Raw genomic sequence first — 11,821 nt, 5'->3', positions numbered from 1 at the left:
CACGTTGTCCATTCCAAGCAATCGGAGCTGATCTTACAATTTTTATATTGTTTTGGAAGAATGAAAGCTTCGCTGTGGTTGGTTGGTGTGGAGAACAAGTCCAATTTTTACCTTAGTTTTGAGAAATCTGCCATAATATCAGAATTTTAAACTGATTAAAAAACAAACAAATCTTAATCTTAATGTTTAGCTTTGAACTTCTTTAACTTTAAGGCTCAGTTTCCGCGATAAGCTTTTGCTGTACTTTTATAAGCATGTATTTTTGAAGTAACTTACAGAAATCTTGTGACCACTTTGCTTTTTGCGTTACACAGTGTAAACTGACCTGCAGTGCATTGTTGAAATCTGAAAAATGTCAAATTCCTTTTCTGTAAATATGCTTTTTATTTGAGGATTTTCCCCATAGACTTGAATGAGATAGGGAAATTTGGCAGGTAAAAAAATGCATATGCGATGGTAATGCTTTTCTGCAGCATAATCACAATAAATAAGCATGTAATCCGCACATGACAAAGTTTTCTTTAAATAAAAGTAACAGTAAGTAACCAAAACAAAGTAGAATGACTTAAAACAGGACATACCGAAATGAGACAAAAAATGCAGCTGAAAAAATGCCATAAAAACACATGTAAAAAAAATCCACTCAAAAATGAAAGAAAAAAGTAAAATAACTGAACTTACCTAATAGGTGCAAAAAAATCTACAATATGCACCAAATAGTTAGAACTGGGATGGCTTATTTTATTACATACAAATACATTACACATAAATAATTTCATATAAATGGCAATCTCTGGTCTAATCAGTTTCATTATTTGCCTATCACTATCAGACCAATGCTTGCTTTGATGTGTTTTTGCATTTGGTCTACTGTTCTTCTACTCTGCCATTTTAAAGCTGGATTTGCCTTTTCTGCGGCTGGATCAGTTTTCTTGTGTCTAAACTGACCATAACTGATGTGAGAACTGCATTAGACCTTTATCTGGCTTTTCTTTACCAGTTTCTACTGCAAAAACATGGAGAACGACGTGAAGCACTTTTTTATTTCCTCTTTGAAGGTTCAAACCCAACAACTGATATACCAGATGGATGAGGACGATCACATAGAAAATTAAAATATCTGTTCCCATTGTAGTTTCCCTATAACATTTTTGTAGCAGTCTTTATGGAAAAAAATTACAATGGCTAAATACAATAAATGGAAACAATTAGTTACTTCACATCCTTACACCTTGGCCTCCTTCAGACATCGATTATATTTTTGCATGCAAGAACATTTTTCACAATTTTTCAACAATGTTCTTGATCTGATTCTCATCCATATTTGATCTTTGTGTCACTTCTTACCATCATCGTGGTTTTCAGATTTTCTTATTTTTTTTTTCATGTTTCCATTACCCATTAAATAGTAAAATATGGACAGCATTCGGATTATTATTATTATTATTTATTAATATAGCACCATTGATTCCATGGTGCTGTACATGAGAAGCGGTTACATGCAATTTACAATAAACAAAATAACAATTACAGACTGATACAGAGGAGAAAGGACCCTGCCCTAACGGGCTTACATTCTACAGGATTATGGGGAAGGAGACAGTAGGTTGAGGGTTGTAGGAGCTCCGGTGTTGGTGAGGCGGTAGCTTTGGTAGTGGTGAGGACACAGCGGGGTCACTGCAGGCTGTATGCTTTCCTGAAGAGATGGGTTTTCAGGCTCCGTCTGAAGGATCCGAATGTGGGTGATAGTCGGACGTGTTGGGGCACAGAATTCCAGAGGATGGGGGATATTCGGGAGAAGTCTTGGAGTTGATTAGGTGAGGAGTGAATAAGGGCCCCTTCACACTGTGCAATCAAAGTCTGAACGAGCGTTCGATTTGTGACGTTTATCCGTCCTCGTTCCGAGGTTGCAAAGTGTGACATGGCGTTACGATTTGCGACGCAGCCCAGCATCGTACGATGTGAAAGAAAGAGCAGAACTTTCTTTCGTCGTAAATGTCTCGCTGTGGCGGTCGAAATCGTAGTATGTGACGGCGGTCATACGAGCTCGTAATGCGACTACGTGGGTTGGGCTTCCGCATACCTGTCTCCTGATTGGGCGTGACGTTTTAGCACGCCCATGCTGGTAATACGTCACGCTCGGAGTCGTAGGACTATGGCGGTGTGAAGGGTAGCGTACGATTGCGACGCGTGACGTTCACATCGCAACTACGTCAGAAAAAGCGTTAACATCGTAGAGTGTGACCGCTGGCTACGAGCTCGTACTGCGATGTCGAATATGACGCAAATGCGTCGTAATCGTAGCAGAATCGACCAGTGTGAAGGGGCCCTAAGTGTGGAGGAGAGGTCTTGGGAGAACCAGAGATTACATGAGGGAAGATATCGGGAGACTAGTTCAGAGATATATGGATGACACATGAATAACATCAATGTGCTAATAATTTTTCATGGTCCTGTTGATTCTGATGGGCCAGTTTGATCCGTGACTCAAATTAAAAAATGGACATATCTCTTTTGTTTTTTGATGGCATACAAACATAAACATGGGGACAGCCCAATAGACTATAAAGTGTATGTGGTATATCTATGAAAAACATGAATAGAACATGTACATGAAAAATACATGGCTGAATTAGACATTAGGCTAGAGCTACATGACCATCGATTATTACAAAGTGATACCACGTCATATATTACACTCGGGGCTGACATATCCTTGGTGCAACCAGTGAAAGGGCAAAGGGGCCCATTTCCACCTCCAAAAACAGGCAGAATTGGGTATTATTATAAGTTATTGGACTGCAAAGAGCCCATACATTGCTCTTGTACAGGGGCCTTCTTCTGTCTGCCAATGGTTACACTCTCTCTTGTTTATTTCAATGGGAGACTACTCTTTCATTTGTAGAGCAGAACATTTCCCCACTTCCTGCTGGGAGCTTCATTTTACATTATGAAAAATATAATCAGGATTAATGAACTTGTATGACAAATTTTGCATTAAAGACTCACCGAAGTGGCCTGCTCTCCTGGGCATTTCTGGGAACGGCCTAGCGAAGTCAAATTACTCTTATCCTGTATGTTTTTGCTGGACTACAGGGTAAACTGTTCTGTCTTTCACTACTGTGTGGTATCATTAATTTTCATAAATGCCACGCACGTGACGTAGCACGGCCTAATAATCTAGAATGTGCCTTGTTAATACTTTTGCTATGAATCATTCTGAATAATTTAATGCTATTGGTGTGGCTAAATCTCATACTGTTAGTAAGTTAATTAGGCCTAAAAGTACAGGGTGGACAGTTAATATTTTAGCATGCTAATATAATTTATGAATGCCTATGGCACCGTCATCTTCTACAGTGCCCTACAATGTTGTGTCCGGGAAGATATAAAGAATATATAATTTAAATTAAATCAGAAGTAACAAAAACAGTCTTGGAGACCATATTTCACGTCTACGACAAAATAATAATGGATGTAAAATAATAATTGACACTTCGGATAATAATATTGTTTTATGTTACATTACTTGTTCTTATTCCACTGAGAACTATTTTCTCTTTTTTTTGAGATCTGTAAGAATTAGTTTCTTGTCAATATTAGGTAATGGGGTGACTTCTTTCAGATTGTACCTTTGTAGATGGGCATTGATTTGAAAATAATAATATGGACTTGTATTCCTTGCACTTCCTTTATTGTAAAGATTATTTTGCATTGTCTAATTAACTCAAGTTGATTACCACTAATTAAATAATCTGTATTTGCACTCGCATTAACTTTGTCTTTATATGTCCCATGATGGATTTTAATTCTTTTAATAGGATGTAGGATAATGCTCAGGATGCTCTACATCTGTAGATTGTCCAATGTAGACAAATGAGGAGTTGACATGTAAAAATATAAATTAACTGTTTTGTAGACTCTAACTCTTTAATTAAAATGGTTAAGGCCATGTTTTACACATTCAGTATTTGGTCAGAGTATTTGTAAGCCAAAACCAGGAGTGGGGGGGGAAATGTAGAAGTGGTGACGTGTTTCTATTATACTTTTTCTCTGATTATTCCACTCGTGGTTTTGGCTTACAAATACTGATGTAAAATACTGACCAAATACTGAATGTGTGAATGTGGCTTAAAGGCCCATTGTGTTGGTGTTCTCTTCTCATTAATCAATAACTATTGAGACATTCATTCCTAATTTAGATCTATTAGTAGAAACCACCAATTATAATGTACTTTTACTTAATACCAAATTAAAAGTCTGAAAGTAGAGTAACTTAAACTTTTATTGTGTAAAAAGGAAAATATCTTATAGTTAGAGAATGTCAAGTGAAACTTTTATTCTGAAAAAATTAATAATTAAAAAAAATATAAAACCCCCTCATTTTCACATTTATGTTTCTTCACATTATTCCAATCAAGTTTCTATTTCTGTCCTAACAAGCTAGTGATTGCAAATTTCTTATTTTATGCAGTTGTAAACGAACATGTACATTTTACGGGTTAAATTAAAAAAAGCAAACTAACAAAACAGACTATTATGTATCTTGTCCTAAGGATGTTCGTCGTAGGTCTATTATAGGCGTCTCATATGGTTTTCCAATGTGTTAAATTAAATGTAGTAAATCTTCTCTTTCCTCTTTCAGTTATGAACAGAAAGCCCATCAGTCCCATCATTAAACATCAGCACCAGGATGCCTTGAGCAGTGTACATTGAATTTCGATCCCTTCTTCATCAACTTAACAAATTGAGGCCATGGAAGACTTTGACTTAATTTTGGCTATAAAGACATTGATTTAGTCACTTACCCTCAGCCTCAAGTCAAACTTGGTTCTTAAAGCGAAGGTTGACTCCGGGACATGTCCATGCAGTCATTGACTAAAACTTTTTCAGAAAGGACTTAGGAAAGCAAGACAAGGTGAGGATCGATTTGGACATTGGATGAGCTGTTTACTTTGGAAAAATGATGCTATTGCTGAAAGCTCTTTCCTTCTCCCTACTATTTGCCGTCCACTCTCTTTTTCCTTAAGGCCCATTGTATTCCCCTCTTGTTAACACCGTTTTTGTCTACTGGAGTTTACAATCTGAATTGATAACAGGATGTTGTATTTTTTTTTTTGCCGATTCTGATATTTAATTCATATTAGGGGGATATTTGCAAATTTTTCCAAAACAGTTGGAAGAGTTTGATATGATGTGAAGCAATCTTTGCGAGTGTATTGTATATCCTAGATTGTAAATGTACAGATTAAATAACAGCATTTTATTTTATATTTTTATAACTCTAATTATCAGAAATAAATGGACTAAAACAACAATTTCGGCATAAAATTGTAATTTTTTTTCATAATGAATGCAGTTTTACTAACGTTTTTCTTACATCTAACACGTCTAAATTAATCTTTGGGTTTAGACAAGTGAAAGAAACAATACTTCTGATACCGTACATGCACCAGTGAAAAATAGCTAAACATTAGGAGCCGTGGACTTCAGATCTATATACGCACTTTATTGTAGGATTAGATAGAAAAAAATCTTATATATAACTCATATATGTTTTGTCCGGTGCAGAAAAAAAATATAAAAAAATATATAAAACCTCATAGGCATCCCACATTACCCAAAATAAGATCTGCTTATCTAAGACTAAGGGGCAGGTTGTATAAATCAATTAAAATTTGCTCAGTAAATCACTCTGAATTAAAATTTTTAGTAACATTGGCAATATGATGTTTTTTTAATTATTGCTTTAGTAAAAATGAAAAAAAAGGAAAATTAAAATATGTACATTTTAATAAACCTGTAAATATATTGTCTACCTTCCTTTGTCTTTTCAGTTATTTTCCTTACAAATGAAAACTTTTAAAATGTAAAAATAATATCGTTCAATTTTTAAAAATATATAAATTAGGCCTCAGTCTCGTTTATTTCTTTCTCATGCATAAAAAAACTTTTTTCCAGTGTTCTGAAACTATTTTTGATGCAATTTTTTTTTTCTTAAAGCTTCTCCTGTCATCTACTCAGAGATAAATGTACAGGATTTGGATGATACACAGAGTGTAAACATTGTGCTCTGTTTTCTTTTTTTTTTTTTTTTTACATTCATTGACTTCAATGAGCAACATTGAGCTTCAAATCATATGAAAGTATGACGAGTGACTGCACCAATAAATAATGTGAAAAAATAACTAAGCAGAAAACAAACAACCAAAACTGACAAGTGAATGAGCCATTAGGCCATGTTCCCACCTACGGAATTTAGGATTTTTCCCCGATCCACTTTTTCTGCAGGTGTCTGCACCAAAATATGCAATAGAAATCTACTTTGTTTATTGAATTTTTGTTGCTTTTTATGCATTTTCTCCATAGCTTTGTTTGTGTAGATTTATCACAGCATTTTAATTGTATTTTTTAAGTTCTTAATGACTGCAATTCTCCATTTAAACAAAAATAATTGTGGCTTTATGTGTTAGTTTTGGCTCCCTATAGAAGTCTAAAGTAAAAAAAACAACAGAACAAAAACGCACAATTCTGCAGTATTTTTAAACACACAGTGGGCATAAATTCATGAAATGATGTCCTCTTTGCTCAGACTATTAAATGGAGCAGACTTTTTACATTAAAAAAATCATAAGAAAAAAAGTAGCCATTGCGTTACATTGGAAAATGGTCTTATAATTTCTCTATTGGTTCCACTGCTATTTTAGGCTTACAAATATTGATACAAGTTACTGTTCAAAATAAATTTTAATGGATTTGTCACCCGTGCCAGGAGATTTGTTGCACCCCATTCGGATATTTGGGACTTACTTTCAGTTGTCGAAATTTCTGCAATAATTCTGCTGCAGGTAAATTCAACCCAAGGTCTGTTTCACGCTTACTCATCCATGTGCCGTGTCGGCAGTACTATAATAAAGTGCAAAGAATGCTAGATTGTGTACTGTATCACTGCTGTAATCTTCCCATAGAAGTCAATGAAGCCTGTAAAATGGGACCCAGAACACAGATGCAGATTTTACCTCCATATGATGTCTGTATCATGAATCATTATTTATACCTGAAGTATGAGAGGGAATAAAGGTGAAGATACACATAGACATCACAAAATAAGGAAAGCAAAAGTAGGTTGCCAAAATACAGCAACAAATATAAAGATACATCCATATTTCAAGCTCTACGTAGCATTATTTGGGCCACAGTCTGTGTTCACATGGGACATTTTAATGCGGTTTTACTTACTGTATGGTCACTATTGGCATCATTCATGATTGGAAATGTATGACTTGTGTGGTTGATGGTGGTTTAACCCTTGAACACAAGGATGTATATATACATCACAAAAGGGAGTACGACATGTACCTGGATGTATTTATAACCTTGAAGATATCATGGCACAGCAGAGAGTAGAAATAAACATATACAGTAGATCCTTATTAATGATGAGTGAGTGTGCTTGTTACGTGAGTTTTCCGAGCATGCTCGGGTGCTCTCCGAGTATCTTGGGCGTGCTCGTAGATTATTTTTGTGTCCCTGCAGCTGCATGATTTGCGGATGCTAGACAGCCTGAATACATGTGGGGATTCTCTAACAAACAGGAAATTCCTGCATGTGTTCAGGTCTAACAGACGCAAATCATGCAGCTGCGGGGGCTTAACATAATCTACGAGAACACACCCAAAATACTCGGAGAACACCCGAGCATGCTCGGAAAACTCGAGCAACGAGCGCACTCGCTCATCACTAATCCTTATCCTAGTGATTGCCTGCAACTGGCTGTTATCAATATTAGCTGCACTAAGGACTCCATTGATTAATGGACAACAAAATACAAGATTTAATTAATTTATCATACATTAATTTATAAATATTATTGAATATACATCTGAAACCAATTAGGGCTCTTTCCATATCATATTTTTAGTATATGTGCTATCCATTATTTTTGTACCTTTTCACGTGTCTTTTCACTTGTCAAAGAGAGACGTCCTACTTAGATCTTCATTTTGGATCAAACTCTCCAATGCAAACAAATGGCCTCCATGGAAAATAATGGCTAGCACATGGATGTCATTTGTCTGCCATCCATATTTTATAGTTTATTGTGTAAGATAAGCTACATATATTTTTTTTCAGATGAGAAAACAAATTGTAAAAACTGACACGAACCAAAAATGGATCCATTTTTCAGTAAAAGCACTAAAGACTCAAAAATGTTTGACTGATTTTTTTCTGTCTTCATCATGTAAATGAATAGAAGCTAAATAGATAGATGTCAATACCTATGAACTCTAAATTAGTGACTTTAAAAAAACAGCAACAAAAAAGCTCTCATACAACTAAACTACCGTATATACTCGAGTATAAGCCGAGATTTTCAGCCCAAATTTTTGGGCTGAAAGTGCCCCTCTCGGCTTATACTCGAGTCATGATCGGTGGTGGGGTCGGCGGGTGAGGACTGTCATATACTTACCTAGTCCCGGCGATCCTGACGCTCCCCCTGCCTGTCACACTGTCTTCGGTGCCGCAGCCTCTTCCCCTGAGCGGTCACGTGGGACCGCTCATTAGAGAAATGAATAGGCGGCTCCACCTCCCATAGGGGCGGAGCCGCCTATTCATTTCTCTAATGAAGCGGTGCTGGTGACCGCTGATAGAGAAAGAGGCTGCGGCACCGAAGACCAGCTGTCCGGGGGAAGGAGCGGGACGCCGGGAGCAGGTAAGTATGACATATTCACCTGTCCTCGTTCCACACGCCGGGCGTCGCGCCATCTTCCCGGCGTCTCTCCGCTCTGACTGTTCAGGCAGAGGGCGCGATGACGCATATAGTGTGCGCGCCGCCCTCTGCCTGATCAGTCAGTGCGGAGAGACGTCGGGAAGATGGCGCCGAGGAGCTGCAAGCAAGACAGGTGAGTATGTTTTTTTTTTTTTTTTTATTGCAGCAGCAGCAACAGCTATGGGGCAATAATGGACGGTGCAGAGCACTATATGGCACAGCTATGGGGCAATGGTGCAGAGCACTATATGGCACAACTATGGGGCAATGGTGCAGAGCACTGTATGGCACAGCTATGGGGCAATGGTGCAGAGCACTATATGGCACAGCTATGAGGCAATGGTGCAGAGCACTATATGGCACAACTATGGGGCAATGGTGCAGAGCACTATATGGCACAGCTATGGGGCAACGGTGCAGAGCACTATATGGCACAGCTATGGGGCAACGGTGCAGAGCACTATATGGCACAGCTATGGGGCAACGGTGCAGAGCACTATATGGCACAGCTATGGGGCAACGGTGCAGAGCACTATATGGCACAGCTATGGGGCAACGGTGCAGAGCACTATATGGCACAGCTATGGGGCAATGGTGCAGAGCACTATATGGCACAGCTATGGGGCAATGGTGCAGAGCACTATATGGCATAGCTATGGGGCAATAATGGACGGTGCAGAGCACTATATGGCACAGCTATGGGGCAACGGTGCAGAGCACTATATGGCACAGCTATGGGGCAACGGTGCAGAGCACTATATGGCACAGCTATGGGGCAATGGTGCAGAGCACTATATGGCACAGCTATGGGGCAATGGTGCAGAGCACTATATGGCACAGCTATGGGGCAATAATGGACGGTGCAGAGCACTATATGGCACAGCTATGGGGCAACGGTGCAGAGCACTATATGGCACAGCTATGGGGCGACGGTGCAGAGCATTATATATATGGCACAGCTATGGGGCAACGGTGCAGAGCATTGTATATATGGCACAGCTTTATGTGGAGCATCTATGGGGCCATAATGAATGGTGCAGAGCATTATATGTGGCACAGCTTTATGTGGAGCATCTATGGGGCCATAATGAACGGTATGGAGTATCTATTTTTAATTTTGAAATTCACTGGTACCTGCTGCATTTTCCACCCTAGGCTTATACTCGAGTCAATAAGTTTTCCCAGTTTTTTGTGGCAAAATTAGGGGGGTCGGCTTATACTCGGGTCGGCTTATACTCGAGTATATACGGTAGGTTAAAAATACGAAAGTGATGGCACTCGAAATTCTAAAAGTCTTATAGTCCATAAGACCAAAATTGCTTAGGCATTTAATGGTTGGAGGTCATGCTGAAGCTTTGCTCATATAGTTATAGAGTATATTGGGTTAAAAACATGGCGTATACTGAAAACATTTTCTTCTCCTGGCTTCTGAATATTAGTCACTTTTATCTTTCACAGATTTTTGGGGGACAGTGGAAAATAAGAATTTTTAAAATATATGTCTTGCTTATAGTTTTTTGTGAGTTTTTTGAAAGTTATTAGATTTAACCACAAGCATTGAATATAAGTGACCTATGCCATGTAAAAAATAATTTACTTTTATAATTTCACACACTTTCAAAAATGTATGTCTTTGGACAGTTGGTGCCAAATTAAATCTTTAGATTGTATTCTGCTGCCAAATAAGGTTATTTTATAAACTAAAAGTCTTGTTGGTATTTTCTCTTTATTTTTACTTTTGACAACATTCAAGTCTGGTTAAAACAATATTTTTTAGTCCAAATGATTTTAATTACAGATCAATGGATTGAGTCTGTGATTCATCATTTCTTTTTATTCATTCAACTACAACACAATTGATTTTTGTTTAATTTTAATTACTAAAATGTATTTTTAGTGTCCTGTTTTGTACAGGGCAGCCAATGTCTGATGCTGAAATAAACCAGTATATGATGACAACATGGAAGATAAAGAGATCATGGAGAACTGTTGTTCATAAGGCTTAAAAACATGTTTATAATGGAAGAACAATAATTAATAGATTTTATTTCTCATATAGGGTAATTGTTGGAAAGAATTTCAAAACCTTTGAAGCTTAAAAGTTGTTTAACTAAAATAAGCAATTTTGCATAAAAATTCAACTCATTGCCCCAATTCTAGCTTCTGGAAATCCCATATTAACCAATTTGCCAATATTTTCAAGAAATTTTATTCAAGTTGCAGGTGATCGACAGGGAAGATACTGGACGGAGTTTATATCTCATCCAGAAAGTTAAGCTGGGCAAGATATTAAAAGCTAGGTAGTACTGGTAGGTGCTCCAGGTTAGGTGCTGAGTCATGTTATTCATGGTAGTTCTGGGCTGGTTTGTATTGGAGTGATGAAGAGGATTTAGTGGTGGGACTCACTAGAGTTCAACTAATTTGTTCGGGTTCCCTCTTATTCGGCAATCTATAGCGCTTGCCGAATAAGCTGCATAGAGAACCAGGATACCTGGATCGTACCGGCCGATCAACTGATCAGCACCGCAACTGCATGTGTCTCGCGGCTGTGTCACAGTCAGAGCACATGCATGGAGAGCCCAACAAACAGGCTTGCCGAATAAGAGGGAACCCGAACAAATTTGCTCAACTCTACTTGTCACTTCCACTCCCGCTCCAGAACAGGTAGTACTGGAGGCATAGCCAGCTCAGCTAAGAGAGGTCGTCTGATTACAGGCACAGAAAAGGCTGAAGGAAAAGCTTCAGATTGACAAAGCCTGTAGTTTGATATGGTGTGATTCTGAGAAGGATATGTACGGTGGTTAATAGTGCTAAATGCTGAGGTACTGGAAAGCTAAGCTCCGCACATATTCTTGTTAGCGTGAGACAGAGGTATGGTATGTTAGTTAGCGCCTAGCTGTACAAGTCTTTGTTATTTTAGTTTCTTTACTGTTTGTTACATTTTGGTTGAAAATAAAGCCTCACATTTTCTGCATATGCAATATGTCTGCCTATGTCACTGCCATGATGCCCTACAACGCCCTAGCGCGTTACAGAGTAAATAGATAACTA

General features: G+C 38.0%; 1 protein-coding gene across 1 annotated transcript in view; it reads left to right on the top strand.

The window, feature by feature from the left end:
• The window catches only part of PAX1 (paired box 1), a 13,774-nt gene extending 7,984 nt beyond the window's left edge, over nucleotides 1-5,790 (top strand). Inside the window, exon 5 of the mRNA XM_077292292.1 lies at nucleotides 4,646-5,790. Within this exon, the coding sequence (XP_077148407.1) occupies nucleotides 4,646-4,716 (71 nt within the window). The 3' untranslated portion in view covers nucleotides 4,717-5,790. The remainder of the gene's footprint in view (nucleotides 1-4,645) is intronic.
• The last annotated feature ends 6,031 nt before the right edge of the window (nucleotides 5,791-11,821 follow it).

The sequence above is a fragment of the Ranitomeya variabilis genome, chromosome 2, assembly GCF_051348905.1.
Source record: "Ranitomeya variabilis isolate aRanVar5 chromosome 2, aRanVar5.hap1, whole genome shotgun sequence".
Lineage (NCBI taxonomy): Eukaryota > Metazoa > Chordata > Amphibia > Anura > Dendrobatidae > Ranitomeya > Ranitomeya variabilis.
The sequence above is the reverse complement of the archived record's forward strand: the minus strand, read 5'-3'. Positions and strand labels throughout refer to the sequence as shown.